The 20,109-nt window shown below is 52.2% G+C and overlaps 1 protein-coding gene across 19 annotated transcripts in view; it reads right to left on the reverse strand.

The window, feature by feature from the left end:
• The window catches only part of MAP4 (microtubule associated protein 4), a 242,992-nt gene that overhangs the window by 13,461 nt on the left and 209,422 nt on the right, over nt 1–20,109 (reverse strand). For 15 of the 19 annotated variants that reach the window (XM_053263530.1, XM_053263538.1, XM_053263545.1 and 12 more), the window contains 6 exons: nt 18,392–18,451; nt 17,941–18,260; nt 14,383–14,511; nt 10,536–10,628; nt 4,092–4,172; nt 384–465 (listed from right to left, as the gene is read on the reverse strand). In XM_053263530.1, the coding sequence (XP_053119505.1) occupies nt 384–465; nt 4,092–4,172; nt 10,536–10,628; nt 14,383–14,511; nt 17,941–18,260; nt 18,392–18,451 (765 nt within the window). The remainder of the gene's footprint in view (nt 1–383; nt 466–4,091; nt 4,173–10,535; nt 10,629–14,382; nt 14,512–17,940; nt 18,261–18,391; nt 18,452–20,109) is intronic. The other 4 variants (XM_053263536.1, XM_053263532.1, XM_053263537.1 and 1 more) reach the window with 4 other exon arrangements.

Below are 20,109 nucleotides of genomic sequence, written 5' to 3' on the forward strand. Positions count from 1 at the left end.
TTGTTCGTAAGTTAAAGAGGAGACATCCGAAAGCCTGAAGGCTGAAATATGAGTCTGGCTCGTGAATTTTTGAGCTGGCTCCTAGATCCAAATAAAAATTGTCAAGGCCTTGGATAGGAGAAAGCTGGCCTACTTTACTGATACTGAGATACTGTCTGCAGAGTGATTCAGACATTAAGGAAATGCACTTTGTACAGATTCCAGCTCGTATTCTCAATCATGCATTGACGGTCAATTAGGAAGAGAATCCAGGCCTCCTGGTCCCCAGCAGTTTAAGTCATACAAATAATGGAATATTAGAGCTGGAAGGAAGCTTGGCGGTCTCCTAGTCCAAAAGACGGACCAGGCACACACCCCTCCGCTCCGTCCATCCCCCCACTCACCTGGCTTATGCTTGATGTTCGTCTTTGAGCCACACTTGGAGGCCACTTTCGAAAGATCAATCTTCTTGTTCTGGATCTGCACCTACAGAAGGGAAGGAGAGAGAGAGAAAGAGAAAGGCAGGTCTGAGCAAGGGATGCCACCCAACACTGTCCCACCAACTCTGCAGAAGCGTTGGCCCCGCGTTTCCGCCATGCCAGCCTCCTTTCCGGCTCGCTTGTTGACTGCCAGGCAGAAGAGAAGAGCTGCGACCATTCCGGGGACGGGTGAGGAAAAGGCACGCATGCTGAAGGAGCTGGGTTCTCCCGAGGCCCACCGACAGGCAGCATGAAGCTAGCGCACCACATAGAACCAGGGGCGGGAGCCAGGCTGGTGCCCTGCAAGGGCCTTGGACCGAGAACCGAGAACACTGCATCAATCACATGCGCTTGGTGGCCACTAGACGGTTGCTCCAGCAAGGGCAGTCTCAGCTTTGCAGATTCCCTGTGTGAGAATCACTGCCATTCCCCTCTCCCCTCACCTGGAGCGATTAGGCAGAACTCTAAAGATCCCAGAACATCTTATGCAAGTTGGGGGGACGGGTTGGCCCAATTTGCATGACAAGTTCCAGAGAACTTGAGGGGCAGGACAAAGGCCAGGGTGGGAGAGGAGAACGAACAAGGGGTCAGAGACAGCAAGGGGAGCAGGGACCTGCCTTGGGCACTCAAGCGAGGCCCTGCCCAGGAAACATGGGGCACCTGCATTGTGGGCGGGGGGGAGCAGAAGCGGAACACATGCAGCTGCCACAGGCTCTTGGTCCACTTCGCTCATCACGGTCTACACCAGGGATTCTCAATGTTAGGTGCCCAGATGATATTGGACTTCAACTCCCATAATCCCCAACCAAAGGCCACTGGGGCGGGGGATTATGGGAGTTGAAGTCCAATAACGTCTGGAGACCCAACGTTGAGAATCCCTGGTCTACACTGACTGGCAGCAACTCATCAGGGCTTCAGAGGGAGCCTTTCGCAGCCCTTCCTGGAGGCGGTCTGGTCTTGAGAGGAGAGCTGGTCTGGTGGGAGCAAGCATGACTTGTCCCCTTAGCTAAGCAGGGTCTGCCCTGGCTGCATATGAATGGGGGACTTGATGTGTGAGCTCTGTAAGACATTCCCCTCAGGGGATGGGGCCGCTCTGGGAAGAAAAGAAGGCTCCATGTCCCCTCCCTGGCAGCATCTCCAAGAGAGGGCTGAGAGAGATTCCTGCCTGCAACCTATGTGGTGCCAGGGATTGAACCAGGAAGCTTCTACCTGCAAAGTAGGGACTTTCCCACTAAGGCACGTTTCCTACCCAACAATACATGGAGCTGCCTTTTACTGAGTCAGACCCTTGGTCCATCTAGCTCAGTGTTGTCGACACTGACTGGTAGCAGCTCTCCAGGGTCTCCGGCAGAGAAAGGTCTTTCCCTGGGGATACTGCCAGGGGTTGAGCCAAGGATCTTCTGCATGCAAACCAAGTGCCGTGCCACTCAGAGAAGGCCTCTCATGGCCATGAGCAACACGTTTAGTGACCAGCGGTTGGGAAGCCACAGCAGAAGAGGGGCGTTGCCTACAGGTCCCATTTCTGGCCTTGCTGAAGGCATCTAGCTAGACCCTGGAAAACAGGATGCTGGACTGGATGAGCCCACTCTGCTCAGGCCATACGGTGCCAGGGCCCAGCTGACCTAGTTCCTCATGATGACAGAGGAAGGTGGTCATGGGTAAAGATTGTGGAACATAGGAAGCTGCCATATACTGAGTCAGACCGTTGGTCTACCTGACTCAGTATTGTCTTCACAGACTGGCAGCGGCTTCTCCAAGGTTGCAGGCAGGAGTCTCTCTCAGCCCTATCTTGGAGAAGCTGCCAGGGAGGGAACTGGGAACATCAGGAGAGCCAGCGTGGTGTAGTGGTTAGAGTGCTGGACTAGAACCAGGGAGACCCGAGTTCAAATCCCCATTCAGCCTCATGATACTTGCTGGGTGACTCTGGGCCAGTCACTTCTCTCTCAGCCTAACCTACTTCACAGGGTTGTTGTTCTGAGGAGAAACCTAAGTATGTAGTACACCGCTCTGGGCTCCTTGGAGGAAGAGCGGGATATAAATGTAAAATCATCATCATCATCATCATTGAGGAATATATTACAGTGCTCACACATCAAGTATCCCATTCATATGCAGTCATGGTGGACCCTGCTCAGCTAAGGGGACAATTCATGCTTGCTACCACAAGGACTCTTGACCAGCACCCTTGGGGATGGCGCTTTAGTTCAGGGGCAGAGCCCCTGCACTGCACTGCACACAGAAGGCCTCCATCCCAGCCTCTCCAAGCAGTGCTGGGAAAGACCCCCCTCTGAAATCGGGAAGAGCTGCAGCCAGATTGTAGGCAATTCTGAGCGAGACTGACTGGTGAGACTCAGATTAAGGCCATTTCCTAGAGATCAGGGGTTCCCAACCTGTGGTGCTCCAGATGTTGCTGAACCACAACAACTCCCACCACTCTCAGCTACAATGCGTCGTGGCAGGGGATGATGGGAGTCATAGTCCAGCAACACCTGGAGTACCACAGGTTGGGAACCCCTGCTACAGACGTTGGGGCTTCTGGTACTCAACACAATATAGTGGGGGCAACCGCGAGGCCTTTTAATTGAACTCGGCAAGGTCTTTAGCTCGCCAAGATGGAAACACTGGAAGACGACCTTCATTACTTCTCCAGCTCAGCGCAAACTGCTCTTGTGGGAGGGGAAGGATGGCAGGGGTTTAAAGAGGCAGACAGACATGCATCCCATTCTCCAGGGAATGAAGGCTTCTCCACAGCTCATGGCCAGCATCAAAGAGGTGGAGGCGTCCCACTGGAAGGGCCAAGGAAGTCCTTCTAGCCATCTATCCCCTGCTGAGTGGGACAATCTCATTCCTCTATATCCTTCAGCAGCCGCAGGTCTTCACAGGTGGAGCGTAATCCTTCCCCATAGCTGCATGGGGCAGGGTTGGTGCTGCCAGGAACTCAGCTCTTCCCACCACAAAGGAAAGGGGCTGTACACCGCACCGCTACTTTAAAAGGGGAGGGAAGAAGATTAGGGATGGGGAGCTCTCTCGAGGCGTATCAGCCTCTCGCCATGGCGGCTGGGGACATTGTGGGTTGTAGACCAACAACATCTGGGGACTCAAGGTTAACCCCACCCCCACCCCCCCATTAAATGGCACTTCTGGGTACACACGTCACTCAGTCCCAACTGTGGGGCCAAACAGCGAGGGAGGGCTTCCGCCGCCTTTGTGGTGTGCTTGAGAGAGCTGGTTGACCACTGTCGCCAACAGGATTGCTGGGCAAATTGGACCCTGACCCAGCAGGGCGCTTCCGAGGCTCTTGTTATTAGCCCTGAGAGTTCGGGACAAAACCTTCCTTTCCAGCCGAGATTATGGGATGGTGGGGGACATACAACGCGGAGGGCGACTGCTTTCCAGAACGTCAACAGGGCTGCCCTTGCCTCCACGGCTGCCAAGAAGAAGGTGTCCCCCGCCCTGCCAGGCCTGCTGGCCACCTCGCCAGGGCTTGGGAGGGGCCGCCAGAAGCCAGCCAGGAAGCTCCCAGAAGGGCCAGTGGGGCTCTGGGAGCTGCGCCCAAGACCAGAACATGAAACGGAGAGCGGTGAACACGGTCAGAGCGAAGGCCAGGATGGCCACGGTGCTGGTTCTACTCACATGGGTACCGCCCAGGCCGGGCTTGGGGACGGTGGACGGCTGGGGGTGGCTGCCCGAAGAAGGTCTTTGGGCATTGGGAACCTGAAAACAACAAGCACTTTACTCTCGGGACTAGACGGGCGGACACTTTGATCTGCGGACCAAGGAGATGAGAAGAAGGAGAAGGAGAAGTGGGTGACAGCGAGGGGGAGGGGGACAGCCCCAAAGGGGGTGGGGGAGAGAAAGGCAGACCGGAGCAGGGTCCCTCCCCCCACCGCCTGCCTTGCAGCTCTAGAGGGGCCATGGAAAGGACAAGGAGACAGCCCAGTCGGAAAGGGGAGGGGAGGCACAGCTGGAGGGCACTGCTCCGGAGCTTATCCCTGCAGACTGGCTTATTCGGCACCGGCTGTTGCTGCTGGGAGGGGGAGGAAGTGGACCGCGGGGTCAAAGAGGTTCTGCCTACACCGTGAACGTGAGAAGCAGCCGTTGCAAAGAAGCCCTTTTTCGGCGGCCAACTTTCCAGCTGCATCCAGTGCCCCTGGCGTTCCAGCCAGAGCAACATCTGGCACCCTACGAGGCTCTCTGGAAGCGTGAGGTTTCTAGCTCTAGGGGAAGCAGCTAAACCAGAACAGCAAAGAGCGGCAGGCAAGGTCCACAGCCAGAAATGGTTTGCACGAGAAGCACTTGCAACTTTGACCCGACCCACGGATGGCCTCCCCCTGAGCTTTCCGTGCAACACACAGTCATCCAGGGACCCCCACGCAGAATTCCCTGCAATTCAACTCCTCCCTGGCTTGCAGGAAACAAGGGTGTGCTTGGAGGCTTAGCTGTATGTAACTCCCCAGGACTGACTAAGCAACGAAAGGCCCATCTTGAAAGACCGAGTTGCCCAAGGGAGCACAGAGCTTGCACCAGAGCAGGGCTACAACTCCCAAGCAGGGGCTGAAAATAAAACTCCTCAGATCATCCAAGCCCGTCTACAAAACTATGGTGCGGCCCCATTTGGAGTACTGTGTACAGTTCTGGTCCCCGTATCTTAAGGAGGACAATTATGGGGAGACATGCTAGAGGTCTATACAATCATGCATGGTGTGGAGAGAGAGAAACGTTCCTCCCTCTCTCACCCCACACTAGAACCAGGGGTCATCCCATGAAACTGAAGGCCGGGAAATTTAGGAAGTACTTTTCACACAGTACATAATTAGTCTGTGGAATTCTCTGCCAAGGGATGTGGTGATGGCCACCAGCTTGGATGGCTTTAAAAGGGGCTTAGACAGATTCATGGTGGTCAGGTCTATCAATGGCTACTAGTCTGGTGGCTGTGGGCCACCTCCAGCCTCAGAGGCACGATGCCTCTGAATACCAGTTGCAGGGGAGCAGCAGCAGGAGAGAGAGCAGGCCCTCCCCTCTTGCCTGTGGGCTTCCCAGAGGCATCTGGTGGGCCACTGTGGGAAACAGGATGCTGGACCAGTTAGGAGACCTTGGGCCTGATCCAGCAGGGCTGTCCTTAGGTTTTGTTGATACATTCTGTGATGTGTCCATATTTGGAACACTAACCCACTTCTGATCAACTTGTTGCAAAAAAAAGGCACTCTACAACGGGAAGAGGTGCAAGGAAAGGGCATCCAAAGCGACCAGGGGCCAGAGCACCTTCCCTACAAGGAAAGGTTAATGAGAGGTGACCAAGAGGAGGCTCTTCAGCTGTTGTTGGACTACAACTCCCATCATCCCAGCTGGAGAGCCTCAGCTTGGCCACCCCTGGGCGAAAGCATATGGGGCTCTTTTGTTTAGAAAAAAGCCAAGCAAGGGGGAACATGGCCGGAGTTTTAGAATTGTGCATGACGTCAACCAGTGAATCTTAACATGGGGTCTGCCAGATGTTGCTGAAGAACAACTTCCAGCATCCACAAAGGCTGAGGGATGCTGGCTGGGAGCTGCACTTCAGCAACATCTGGTGCACCCCACTTTAAGAACCTCTGGTGTAGTGGACAGAAAGCTTTCTCTCCTCCCTTCGCAGCAGAACCTGGGAGGCATCTAATGAAATTGACGAGAAGAAGGTTCAGGACAGAGGAGACAGGATTCTTTCACACAACACATAACCAATTCCTGGAATTTACTGTCACGGGATGTGGGTGGTGGCCAATCACCTATAAGGCTCTCCAGCTGTGGTTTAAGTAGCCACTCCCACCACCCCGGCCACATTTTATCCCGGCCACATCTGGAGAGCCAAGGTTGCCTATCCCTATTAGGGGTTTTTAAAGCAAGAGCCTAATAATTCATGGAGGAAGACAGCTTCCATGACCAATAGGCAATGCAGGAACTATGTTGAACCTCCTCCACCTTCAGAGACAGTGTACCTCTGAATACCAGCTGCTAGAGCGGGGGCAGCTATGAAGGACCACTTCTTCTTGTGGGCTTCCCTGAAGCATCTGGTTGGCCGCTGTGGGAAGCAGGATGCTGGGCTTGGTTGGGCTCTTCTTGTGTTCTTGATTTGTGGAAACTACGCTCTTGGTAGCCCATTGGATTCTAAAGCCCAATGTTGTGCTTATTTCTGACAGCCAGGCAGGGGACCTTTGGCCTCCTTTTCAGGTGCGGAGTGGTTGTTTGTCTGGAATTGGCCCCCTGTGAGAGCTGCCAGGCAATCCCACAGGAGGAACCCTTTGCTTGAAAGGTGTGTGAAGCTAACAGGGACACAGCTCTCATCCCCGATAAGCAGCTGGCGCTTCAACACCCCCAATGGCTTGTTAACAGGGGTGCTATTAGATCTCCAAAATGTATGGGGGGGGAGAAAGGGGGACCCGTGTGCACACTCAGCTGAAGTGCGCTCTCTGGCTGACACCCACCCACCTAGCAGAATACTCAGGGGTCTGCCATGGCCACCCTGGTTGGAATCCAGCTTTTCCCTGTGTCCAGACCGTGGGTGTTAACGCATGGCCATGTGTATGCTGCAGAGAGCAGCTTTCACGTGGAGCACAGAGCCTAAGGTGAATGTCTGCAACACTGGCGGAGTTCATTTCATCTCATGAAATGGATTGCCAGGAAATCTAGGACCAACAAACGGAAGTACTTTTTCACACAGCGCATAATCAACTTGTGGAATTCTCTGCCACAAGTTGTGGTGACAGCCAACAACCTGGATGGCTTTAAGAGGGGTTTGGATAACTTTATGGAGGAGGAGTCTATCATCGGCTACTAGTCGGAGGGCTATAGGCCACCTCCAGCCTCGGCAGGATGCATCCGAGTACCAGTTGCAGGGGAGTAACAGCAGGAGAGAAGGCATGCCCTCAACTCTTGCTGTAGGCTTCCAGTGGCATCTGGTGGGCCACTGTGTGAAACAGGATGCAGGACTAGATGGGCCTTCTTGCGCCTGATCCAGCAGGGCTGTTCTTATGGTCTCACTAAGGAGGGGGTCAACCTGTGTCTGGACTGTACCACTCCAGACTGCAAGAGGGGGCTCACATGATGGACAACTCCTCTGAGCAAATACACTACCCAGCACATGGAAAACTAGTATGTCAAGAAGAAAGCTAAGCCAGAACTCTTCTTTCTCCCTGGCAAGCTAGATTTCTCTCTCTCTCTCTCTCTCTCTCTCTGTGGTGGTGGGTGGTTCCCCTTTGTATGGAGAAACACTCCATCATATGTGAGCCTCCAGCTGCAGTGGTACAGACCAGACTCAGGTCTGCCACGTTGGTGAGAACTAGACAGTGGGAGACCAATGTGGCACAGACAGACCCAGTTATCCACGGGGGTTATGTCCCCACCAATTTCTGCGGATAACAAAACCGTGGATAACGGGGCATTTAGTCTATGGCAATTGGGTTAGGTTCCTCCAGGGGCAAAACATGATCAAAAAAGGCTGAAAACAGCTAAAATAACTGCAATAAAAAGTGTTGTACCATGCTCCGCAGGTCTTCTGCTGCCCAGGAATGCCCCCCAGAAGCCACAATTCCTCCATTTCCCCCACAGAAAATTGTGGTAAAAAAAAACTTTCCAAAAAGAGAGCCACAAAATGGCTCCGCTTGACAAAATGGTGGCCGGAAATAACCTTGGAGGTCATTTCTGGCCACCCCAAAACTATGTATACACAAAAACCAACCCTTTTAAAATCTTCCCCTGCCCCACATGTATACCGAGAAACAACCTGAGTATACTGAGGTCGGGTGTCAATTGACCGAGCGTGGATACGCGGAACTGTTAATGTTGGGGCCACATATGGCAAGGTTTGCCTGTACAGCCAAGACTAGGATGGATTTACAGGTACATATGCTGGTGTCTATCCACCTGCGTGGTGCTCTTTACGACACAGACACACGCACACACATGGCCGAATGGGTAGGTTCTCAAAGTGGAATCCTCAAACACTGTTGAACCAGAACTCCCATCACCTTCGGCCATTGTGACTAGGGATCATAGGAGCTGTAGTCCAACATTATCTGGGGACCCAACCTTGAGAACTGGGCTAAAGGTCTGGTTAGTAAAAACACCCTGCCTTTTCAGATGAAGCCCAATCCTGAAGGCTTGGGGCAGGTAAAAATATCCACATGTGAGTAAATCCATATTTTTTTTTTTAAAAAAAAGCTGAATCTGCTTCCTGCTTCCTTTGGCCAATCTGTCACAAAAAGCCAACCTAATCAGGAAGTAATGAACAGAGTTTTTGGAAGATGTCCAGGCGTCAGCTGAGGCATCTTCAGGGGAAGAAATGGGGCACAGCTGTGGCACAGCTGGCAAAAAAAGGGCCCCTGGAATCCAGATACACCTTCACCGATAAACGTCACAGGCAGTCCATTCAACTGCACACCTGTGTACTGGGGGAGCACTATACATCCTATACCCCAAGATGGCATAGAAGAATCCAGCTTGACAGCAAGTTCCCACCAGATCTCTCTGAACTTCCAATTGTTTTCAAGGGAAGGCAAAACAGTTGGGCAATGTTCAGAGCACTCTGGTTCCACACCACAAACATCTCTATAGACTAATAATGGTCCAAAATACGGACATAGGCCAATACAGGAGTCCGCCTTCCAATCTGATCAGTGGTCCCTCTCTTTCAGGGAAGAGGAGCTTCACAGTAGCAGCTTCAGTGTTTCAGATGGGGCGGGGGAGTGGGGTGTCTTTCCTAGCCCTACCTGATGCTGCCCGGGATTGAACCCGGGACCTTCACTATGCAGAGCAGGTGCTCCTCCACTGAGCTATGGCCCTTCCCTAGACAAGGATACAAACATTTGGCCCACACACAGGAAATTATATGGGATCCACGCAGTGAGGTCCCCACTCAGCTTAAATGAAGAGGTTGACGGCCTTTCTGGTGGAGATACAGGGAATAGTTGGCCATCGTTTTAGATATTATAACTATTTTATATGCACACGTGGACATTATGTTTTAATCCATGGAAGTAAGTTGTTGCAGGATTAGGATGTTGGATACCCAATTCAGTGGTGGCTCAAGGTGTATGTAATACCTCAATGGACAAGGATAGATTACCTTTTTAAGCCATTAGATTTCATTTAGCAAGGAGAACTGAAGGGAGAATGATCTGTTAGTTCAATCCCTATGAAGGGACAGAAGTCCACAGGTGGAGGTAAGAATCTTCCTGATAGTGACTATTACAGATCACTTTAGGAGAATTTATATATTTAGAGTTGTGGACTCCAATGATACTATAATGGGAAATGTATGCTCATATAATATTATTTGGGATATTCATTGTGGCATATAATTATATTTATTTTGGTCAGTCCTAGAGCAGCTTTTGGTTAAGGATATACTACAACATATACATATATATTCGAGTGGATATATTATGATGTGATCTTTTAAAAGACAGCTGCAGAGGAAGACGACATACATTTCGAAACGCGTCTGGCAAGACCATGAGACTGATGGATACTCCATCAATTGAATATGGCATTGCACTCATATGGAGATATTAGCCCACACTTTTCCCACCCGTTGACAGCATGTTATTTCAGAAATGAATCACTGGATATATTCTTGGATTTGATTTTCTCTACTGGATACACAGTCAATATTCTCATGAAACCTCATCTATTATCCTTTATGAACTCAGTTTTGTTATATGGACATATTATATTGACTTTGAGAAATCATATCCAATTGAGTTAGGATAGTTTTTATATATAGTTATTATATTAAGTACCAGCATTATATCATTTGGTTTCTCTCTTGATATTGTGACACATTGCTGAATCCAGATAATGTTCTTGCCCAGTGATGTCCCTCATTTAGTGGGCTACTGTATGTGTACCTCTCTCTCTCTCTCTCTCTAAAATCCAGGAACGGAAGAAATTCTCCCAAGAAATGCTGGGCTGGGCCTGATCCTTTGGGGGGAAAGAAGGCTACACACAGAGAGAGATATGGACACGCACACACACTCCACAGTCAAAAACAGCACAAGAAAAAGGAGTTAGTAGAAAGACAGCTGTCCAGAGCCCCTCAATACTTACATTCCCACCTCCAGGGACATGCTTAATATTGTCCTTGGACCCACACTTGGACTGGATGTGGCTGTAGTTGGCTTTTTTGGAGACTATCTGGACCTGGAGCGTCACAGAGATGGAGAGAATGACACAAGGGAAGAGGGCTGGTTAGAACTCTCTTACGGGAGCGACACTTGGACACGTGGGCGGACGGACAGACAGAGAGCGGTGTTAGAATTCCAACCCAATTCTGAGGGCGAAGCGTGAACGAACTTGGACAGGGAAGGGAGAGAGAAAGAGGGAAAGAGAAAGCAAATGAACAAACGAGGCAGCGAAGCAGGCAGTGGTCGTGGCAGGAGCACCGTGCTCAGCCCCTCCCTGCGTCCTGCAGACGGGCACCAACAGGGCCGCTGCAAAAGGGCTTGCCTTTCCAGACACCCCCCACCCCCCTGTCCCTGCTCCTGGTGGGGGTGTTTCTTTTATTGGCCCGATTCCTGCTCAGATAATAGGCAGGCTGTAGATCGCTCTCAGTGGGCAAGGCAGGGATGGGCTGCGTCTTGGTCTTCTGTGGCCTGCTTTTTATTGGCACTAGAATCCAAGGCCTAACTGATCTGTGTTAAGTGACCCTGCGTCTGCCCTCTTGCTGAAGAACATCAGAAGTGACGCCTAGTGGGGATCAGGGGAGTCCATCAATCAGCAGGCAAAATGCTTAACGGTCCACCAGCCGACCAGTCTCCCACTGGACAATGGTCCACCAGTTTACCTTCTGCCCACCTCTGAACCATGCAATACAGCTAGAGGGTGGGGGTGGAGATATGCACACACAGCGTTTCCTCTCGTCCCACTGGGGATTACATGGAATACCTTACCAGGGCCAAGAGGGACCCAGCAGTACTGGAGGCGAGAAGACGCCGTACCACCCAGCTCCCACACACTTCTCAGCTGAAGAGCTTCCCTGTAGCCTGAATGGGGTTTTGCAGGACCTCCTTTCAGGGAAGATGAGACTCCTGACTTCTCCAAGCATGGCCTGACGATCTGGAACCCAGTTCAAACCTCTCCAGGCTTGCCATGGAAGAGAGTCCGCTTCACTGGAGTAACACCAGCCCGGCTTTATTTTTGCTGCCATTCTCCATGCCTGAAGAGGCGACTTTGTTGATCTAAGTATAGGCTTTTTAAATGTTTGGCAGCCCACACAAAGGCAGCCGTTCGACATTCGGCAAGACCAAAACTTTAGCTGCCTCCCTGGAAAGTCACGGATGAACGGGATGGATTCAAAAGCAATCCCCCTAAGGCAGGGCCTCTCCAACTTGGGTCCCCAGGTTATTCTGGACTGTAACACCCACCACCCTCAGCTACAGCGACAACCTTTGTGGCTGCAGAAGATGGGAGTTGTAGTCCAGCAAGATCTGGGAATCCAAGTTTGAGAGGACATGCTCTGGAGAAAGACCAAGAGCATCCCATGTGGCTGGAGGATTCCACCACTCCCCTTCGGGCAGGGTAAAGGGGTGCCCATTTTAAAAGGATGAACAAGAACGACCACAGGGATGCGCTGTCTTGAGACAACTGCACAAAAGCCCCTCCGTGGCGGCTTCTCCCAGGATATCCTCACCCTCTTGGCTCTTCCAGCGGAAGGAGCTGCCACAAGAACATAGGAAGCTGCCTTCTACCGAGTCAGACCCTTGGTCCATCTAGCTCAGTATTGTCTACCTAGACTGGCAGTGCCTCCTCCAAGGATACAGGCAGGAGTCGCTCTCAGCCCTATCTTGGGGATGTAGCCAGGGAGGGAACATGGAACCTTCTGCATGCAGATGCTCTTCCCTGAGTGGACCCCTCCCCTGTAGGGACTATCTTCCAGTGCTCCCATGCAAATGCAAACCAGGGCAGACCTGGCTTCGCAAAGGGGACAACTCATGCTTGCTGCCACAGGGCCAGCTCTCCTCCCAAGGGACTCTCCTCCAACTAGCCAGCCAGGGCCCTCCGTAAGCCGGCTGCCCCAGCCTGCTTGCAGAAGCAGGGAGTGCAAAGCCATCTGGCTGGCCCAGGCCCACCTCAAAAAAGCCAAGGCTGAGCCACGACCCGAAAAAGAACCGCTGAAGTGCAACTTAATTGAGGTTGGCTTTGAGGCCAGCCAGACGGAGGCATTGTCTGTGTTCTGGGCAAGCTGAAACAAGCCCTGCAGGCCATTATGAGGAGCTCACAAAAAGGGCTGTGTTGGATGGTCCAGCCTGAATGCACAAAAGCAATGGACTGCGGGTGGGAGGGGAGACTCTGCCCCTGGGGGGCCAGGAGAGCCCGGAACACGGCTGGGTCTCTCCCGGTGGGCCTTGGAACAGGTTAGGCCACAACCAGGAAAGGCTGAAGGCATCCAAACAGTGTGGGCAAAGCATCACGTGTGACAAGCAGGGTGCACATAGCCCTGGGCCTCACCGGGACCAAGCAGGACAGGCACAGGGCAAAGGGCCACATGTGCCTGGTCAGCCCCTGGAGGGTCCACTGGTACTCCCCACCACTGCCTGGTAAGGCAGGGCCTGGGGGGGTGACAGTAGGGAGCAGCATTAGGCCACTGCAATCCCCCCCGTCCTGCCCCTGCATAGGGACATAGGAAGCTGCCGTATACTGAGTCAGAACATTGGTCTATCTAGCTCAGGATTGTCTACACCAGGGTTTCTCAAGGTGTGGGTCCCCAGATGTTATTGGACTTCAACTCCCATAATCCCCAGCCCTAGTGGCCTTTGGTTAGGAATTATGGGAGTTGAAGTCCAATTACATCTGGGGGCCCACGCGTTGAGAAACCCTGGTCTACACTGACTGGCAGAGGCTTCTCCCAGGTTGCAGGCAGGAGTCTCTCTCAGCCCTATCTTGGAGATGCTGCCAGGGAGGGAACTTGGAGCCTTCTGTTCCTTCTCAGAGCAGCTCCATCCCCTGAGGGGAAGATCTTCCAGTGCTCACACTTCTAGTCTCCCATTCCTATGCAACCCCGGCAGACCCTGCTTAGCTAAGGGGACAGGTCCTGCTTGCTACCACAAGACCAGATCGATGGAGTGTAGGGTCGAACGGTCATCTGGGCATTGTAAATGGTGCCAGTGGGAAGAGCTTGCCCATCTGCTGCTGCTGCTGCTGCTGCTGCTAGCCCCACATACAAGCAGGCAAGAGCCCAAGGGGGGGGCGGGACTTGCTGGGGGGTGGCACAAAGCAACAGCAGAGGTGGAGGAGCATCCTTCGCGCGGCCACAGGCTCGTGTCCACCTGCTACCTTTCCTGGCCAGGCTGGTGGGACACCTAACGCCACCTCCTCAGGAAAGCCAACCAGGCAGCAGATGGACAAGAGTCCTCCTTCAGTGCCCTCGCTGCAGCTGTGGATGGTGGCAGGAAGGAGGGCGGTGTTGGTTCTCTGCCTGGGATCCGGGCCCTAACCAGCTTGCCTCTTCTGTGAGAATTAGCCCCCAATTTCACACCAAAGGTGCAGGCCTATATGCCAGCATGACACAGCTGAAGCCCGGGTGGGCAAACTTGGCCCTCCACCACAGCTTAAGCCCCCCGACCCACCTCGTCTTCACCTGCCATATTATCCTGACTGCCCACCTGAATACAAATGGGCGCGGGACTCCTCTCCAAAGCATGTTTAGAAGACAACATTTGCGGGCTAGTTCCCCGTGGATTTCACGGACAGCAGAGTGGGACATACAAAGAGGAAAGTGCGTGCAAAGGAAAGGGGTCTACGAAGAAGAGTGTCAACAGCAAGGAAAGCGTGTAGAGAGTTAGGAGAGAGAAGAGGAAGTGACGGACACAGTGGTGGGCGGGCGGGATAAAGTAAAATGGCGCCAAAGAGCTTTCCTTTTCTCTCCCAAGTGATAGAAGTCCAAAAGAAAACTCACTTTCCCATTGGGCTGCTTTGGGGCCCCCTCTTTTGAAACAGCTGTTTTAGTGGTGGCCAGTTTAGAGACTGCATTGGGCTCAGGCTTTCGGGCCGCCCCAGCCGACTCTGCCTTTCTCTCTACTTTTGCCTAAATGGAGACAAATGGAGGGTCACTTGTACATTATGAAGACTTTGCGGGGGGGGAGGGGGGGAGACAAAAGCAATGATGGGGAAGAGGGATGGACATCACACCAACAACTGGGACACGGGCATGGCCCCGAGAAGCCGGAAGGGTATCTAAACAGGGGGCTGACATTTTGTACCCAAGACTGCAGGGCTGAAGGCAGGCGCTCCACAGGGCTGGCGTTGGGAGGCGTAAGCCCCAGATCTGGGAGGCGCAAGCCCCAGATCTGGGAGGCGCAAGCCCCAGATCTGCAATGGGCTGCCAAGATGGCTTCAGGCCAGCCCCTTCCCCTCCTGCACAAACCGCTGCATGAAGCTGTGCCCAGACCAGGCCCTCTGCTCTGGTGCTGGGGCAGTGGGGTGCACCCGTCAGGGTGGTTGCTGCCAGAGCTGCAAAAGGGGCTGGTTACCACCCACTGGGGATTCTGGGAAACTGCCCTCTGCCTTAAATTCTGGTTTGAGACACACTGGTAGGAGCTCTAGGGAATTTCCAAGGGGCAAGAGCACAAAAAGCCCCAGCTTCCAACTCTAGGAGCTGACCAGCTCTTGAATTCATTTATGACTCAGGGTCTTCCAAGTCAGAGCATGTATTTCCACAGTCCACAACCACACAATGGTCCATTTTATGAATCCAGATACACCGTGCTCCTTATCCTGAAAGACGCCAGCAGCTCAAAATGAGGGTTTCCTTCTGCAGTGGCAGAAAAACACCAACTTTGCTGTTTGGTCGTCATTTCCAGACACGACCATAACGAAAGGCGATTCCTGCACGGTCATCACCGAGAATTGCAGTGCTAAGTGTTTGTGTTTCGCCCACTCCCAAATAAACCCTAGAAGTTACCAAACTCAAAGCTGGATTTTGTCTCATGGAGACTGTCTTCTTTCTGCTACAGCCCCGAACCCACAAAAAACAAGGACAATGCAAAAAAGCTCGTATTGTTTCTAGTCCGCATCCAACAGGCTGGAGCCTGGAAACAGAGGGCAAACACGACTCTCCCCCTTGGAGGGTACTTGGGGTGCCTTCCTATAACCGAGGCCTCTAAACACCAGGCAACCTGTCCCCAAACCTCCAGGCACTCCCAGGCTTCTGCCACATCAAGGAAATCCAGGAATGAGCAGCCAACTGGAAGGCGGCAATGAGTCTTGCATTCCACGAAAAAGACCCTTCCTGGTGGCTCAACCTTTCCAGTCAATGGGATATTCAGATTTAAGGGATGGAACTGTAATCTCTGCTTCTAGCAGTTCCCCAAAGATGCACCTCCAGTTTGTTTAGGTGGCTTCAGTTCATGCACAGAAAGAGGAGCAATGATGGACAAGTTGAAACCCCTTGTGAGGTCAGGGGGGTCCCAATCTTGGGTTCCCAGATGCTGCTGGACTACAACTCCCATCATCCCCAGCCACTGTGGCTGGGGATGATGGAGGATGCAGTCCAGCAGAATCTGGAGAACCAAGCTGGAGAACTCCTGTGCTAGACAGAGACCAGAGGGGAAGCTGGTGCCTGCGTAATGGGGGTCCGGCCTTCTCTCTGGGCCATAGGAACACAGGAAACTGCCGTATACTGAGTCAGACCCTTGGTCTATCTAGCTCAGTATTGTCTTCACAGACTGGCAGCGGCTTCTCCAAGGTTGCAGGCAGGAATCTCTCTCTCAGCCCTGTCTTGGAGATGCCACCAGGGAGGGAACTTGGAACCTTCTGCTCTTCCCAGAGTGGCTTCATCCCGAGGGGAATATCTTGCAGTGCTCACACATCAAGTCTCCCATTCATATGCAACTAGGGCAGACCCTGCTTAGCTATGGGGACAAGCCATGCTTGCTGCCACAAGACCAGCTCTCCTCTCCCAAACGTGGGCATGCCGTGGCTATGGTTTGCTCCTTCTCAAGCCAATTAGGAGCTTGTTCACACAAATCAATGACCGAGAGGTTGTCAGACTCAGGGTTAATTATCCTAATAATGTCAGTAATGGTTCTACTGAAAGGCAAAGTAATATGCTGGATTTCGAACCTCACTAAGAGCAACAGAGTTGCGGAAGACAGACAGATCTGACCCATGAAAGAAGTTCTCTTGCACAAACCTCCATGTCAGTGGGAGCTGTGCAAGAGCACCATGCTCAGTAGCATGGGCTAATGTGAACTGGATTTCCCACCACAAATCCCAGAATGCTGGCTCCGGTTCTCAGCTACACAAACATGCAACTCCAATCTTGCAACCATGCTACTTTGCCGATAGCTGGGGATCACTCACATGCCAATACAATTCCTGGGAGAACTATGTACTCCGCCAGAGATAACCGCCACCCTTTTTGAGGTTTCCAATACAATTATTTCTCTGGAGATTAAACAGAGGGGAGCTGAGGGCCCCTTAGCTTGCCCAGGGCTGATGACTCTCCTCCTTCTTTAGGACCTACATTCTCCATTGGGTGTTGTTTGTGTTCTCGCTCTTTACATCTTAGCTGCCCCTTACTTAACCTTGGGAAGAGATGTGCTAAAAAGTTCAAATACATAATCTCAACTCTTCATCATTTAAGCCAGTGGTTCAGAGCCTCAGTTCCCCAGATGTTGGTGGACTACAACTCCCACCATCCCCAGCCACCATGGCCTTCAGAGATGATGGGAGTTGCAGTTCAACATCCTAAATTTTTATATATATATATATATATATATATATATATATATATATATATATGTGTGTGTGTGTGTGTGTGTGTGTGTGTGTGTGTGTATATATATATATATATATATATATATATATATATATATATATATGCATGCCCCGCCCCTCCATTACAGTACACGTGGAGACCCAAGGTTGAGAACCCTGGATGCAAGCAAAGGGAAGACTGAAGGGAGTTCAGGAGTTGTTATTCCGGGATACATAGTTAGCCTAACTAAGGTCCCCGCCTGCTGCCAGTCAGAGCCTGTGTTGACTTAAGATCCCCTTCAGGGGGACCTTATGCAATCCCTCTGCAGGGAATAGGGAGGAATCCCACCGGTCCTTCTTACCACGGCCAGCAAAAGCAAGTATGTTTGGGCTCAACACCTTACGTTAGGGACACATGTCTGTCTACACAGCTGGCCGCTGCCCATGTGGAAGGTGCTGAACCTGCAGGACCCAGCAGAGACCCAAAGAGGGCGCCATAAGCACAGTATCCCATCCAAGCCGGACCCCGTTTCCAAACCACCTACTGGCTGGAGAGAGGGGTCTGCCTGGAGTTGGGAGGGCTACGCGTCCAGATCTGGAGCAGCAGAACCATTCACTCTGCTGTAAGGAGAACCAAGGCCAACAGCGCTAGCCAGCATTTCGGGTCCAGGGCCAGCAAGGCCTCTTCCACCACAGCACAGGCAAGCAGCTCTGAATCTCATTCTCTGTGTGTGTGTGTGTCGGGGGGGGGGGTTACCTTTCCTCCACCAGGTTGGTGCTTGATGTTATCCGTGGACCCAATCTTTGAGCGGACGTTCTTCAGGTCGGGTGCAGAGACACTGGTTGTGGGCCGCGGGGGCTTGGGGACGGGGCTGGTTTTGGGTGCCGCTTTCAGTGTGGAGGCCTTCTTCGAGTCGGCAGTCATGCTCGCCGTCCCGGAGAGTTTGGGTGCAGCTGGCTTGGGCTTGGGCCGGCTAGCAGCAGCTCCAGGTAGGGCGGGAGAAGCAGCCGTCGGAGTGGTGGCACTGCTTTTGGCAGTGGTGGAGGCGGGGGCACTCTTTGGGCGGCTCAAGTCGGCTGCAAAGGAGGAGGAGGAGGAGGAGGAAGAAGAAGAAGAAGAAGAAGAGAGGGCAGTCAGCAGCGAAGGGAGCAGCACACCAAGCCAAGGAGAGCGGGTGACCCACACAGGCCCCTGGGAGGCGGACTACCTGATGGCGATTTCGCAGTGGTTTTCTTGGCATCAGTGGGCTTTGCGTCTGTCTTGATGGCTGAAAACATGACCAAGAGACAGCGGAGTCAACACTAGAACCAGGGGCCACCCCATGAAACTGAGTGCCTGGAAATTTACAGCCGACAAAAGGAAGGATTTTTCTGCACGGGGCATAATAATTCAGCGGTGCTTTTCGCCAGATATGGTGGTGGCGGCCATCAGCTTGGATGGCTTTAGAAGGGCTTGGACAAATTCATGGAGGAACAATGCACCAGTGACTACTAGTCTGATGGCTAAGGGCTACCTCCAGACTGAGAGGTAGGATGCCTCTGAATATCAGCTGCAGGGGAGCAACAGCAGGAGAGAGGGCATGCCTTCATCTCCTCCTTTTGAGCTTCCCAGAGGCACCTGGTGGGCCACTGTGTGAAACAGGAGGCTGGACTGGAGAGGCCATGGGCCTGATCCAGCAGGGCTCTTCTTATGTCCCTCTGCTCCCCTTCCCTGGGGTCAGCCAGGTCTCTTTCCAGCATCCTAATACAGGGCATGTAAGCATGCTTCCTTTAGAGCAGGCCTGCTCAACTTCGGCCCTCCTGCAGATGTTGGCCTACAATTCCCATAATCCCTGGCTATTGGCTGCTGTGGCTGAGAATTATGGGAGTTGTAGTCCAAAAACAGCTGGGGGGGCCTAAGTTGAGCAGGCCTGCTTTAGAGGGTCTCATTAACCTCAGGTTCCTCCAGGAGGAACCCCTGAAGTCATTCCCTCCATCTTGCCTGCTGAATCCTCCTTTAAGATTTCCAAGATTATTGACCATTTGAGTTGTGTTCAATATATGCTTCCATTGTTACTGTTAAAGACTTCTCAGCATTCCCGTTCTTGAGCTCCAGCTAAGGCCTGCCTAAATAACCTGAAAGTACTATGGAAGTCTGTTTATTCTTCAGCTACATACAGCAGTTGCTTGTCCTAAGGAACCAGGGGGGCAACCAAGAAGGCTGCTCGGATTGCTGGGCAGCTCTACCTGATGAATGGGCAGCCTGCAGGCAGCATTATTTATTTATTTATTTATTATGCCCTGCCCCTCCAGTACACTACTGCTCGAAGTGGCTCACAACAATAAAATAGATACAATATATACAATAAAAGTAATAAAATTAACCAAATTGAGTAATCAAGTTAAAAAATCAGGTTGAAAACCACCATCAGTATCAAGTTCAAATCTGAAAAGCTAAAAACTGAAAATCATAAAAACTAAACACTAAAGAACCTACCAGACAGAACCAAAGATGGAGCATGAAAAGGCCTCATTAAAGAGGTGTGTCTTTAGTCGTCGTTTTTAAAAATGCAGAGGCAGAGAGCATGGCGAAGCTCTTCACGGAGGGCGTTCCAAAGCCGAGGGGCCACAACCAAAAAGGCCCTGTCTCTAGTCCCCGCCAACTGGATCTCTGTTAGTGGCGGAGCCATGAGTAGGGCCTGAAACAATGAACGGTAGGCCCTGGCAGGTTCATATGGGCGAATGTGGTCCGACAGGTCCGTGTAGAGCTTTAAAGGTCAAGACCAGCACCTTGAATCTAGCCCAGAAGCATGACTCTCTGATGGGACAGGAGAGAGAGGGGCCCGCTGAGCTGCCTGCTTAGGATGAGCCACTACTGGCGACATATGTATTTTAACCCAAAATATGTATACACTACACTTTTTTTAAAAGTCAACATAAGAATGAG

Source organism: Hemicordylus capensis, chromosome 6, assembly GCF_027244095.1.
Source record: "Hemicordylus capensis ecotype Gifberg chromosome 6, rHemCap1.1.pri, whole genome shotgun sequence".
Lineage (NCBI taxonomy): Eukaryota > Metazoa > Chordata > Lepidosauria > Squamata > Cordylidae > Hemicordylus > Hemicordylus capensis.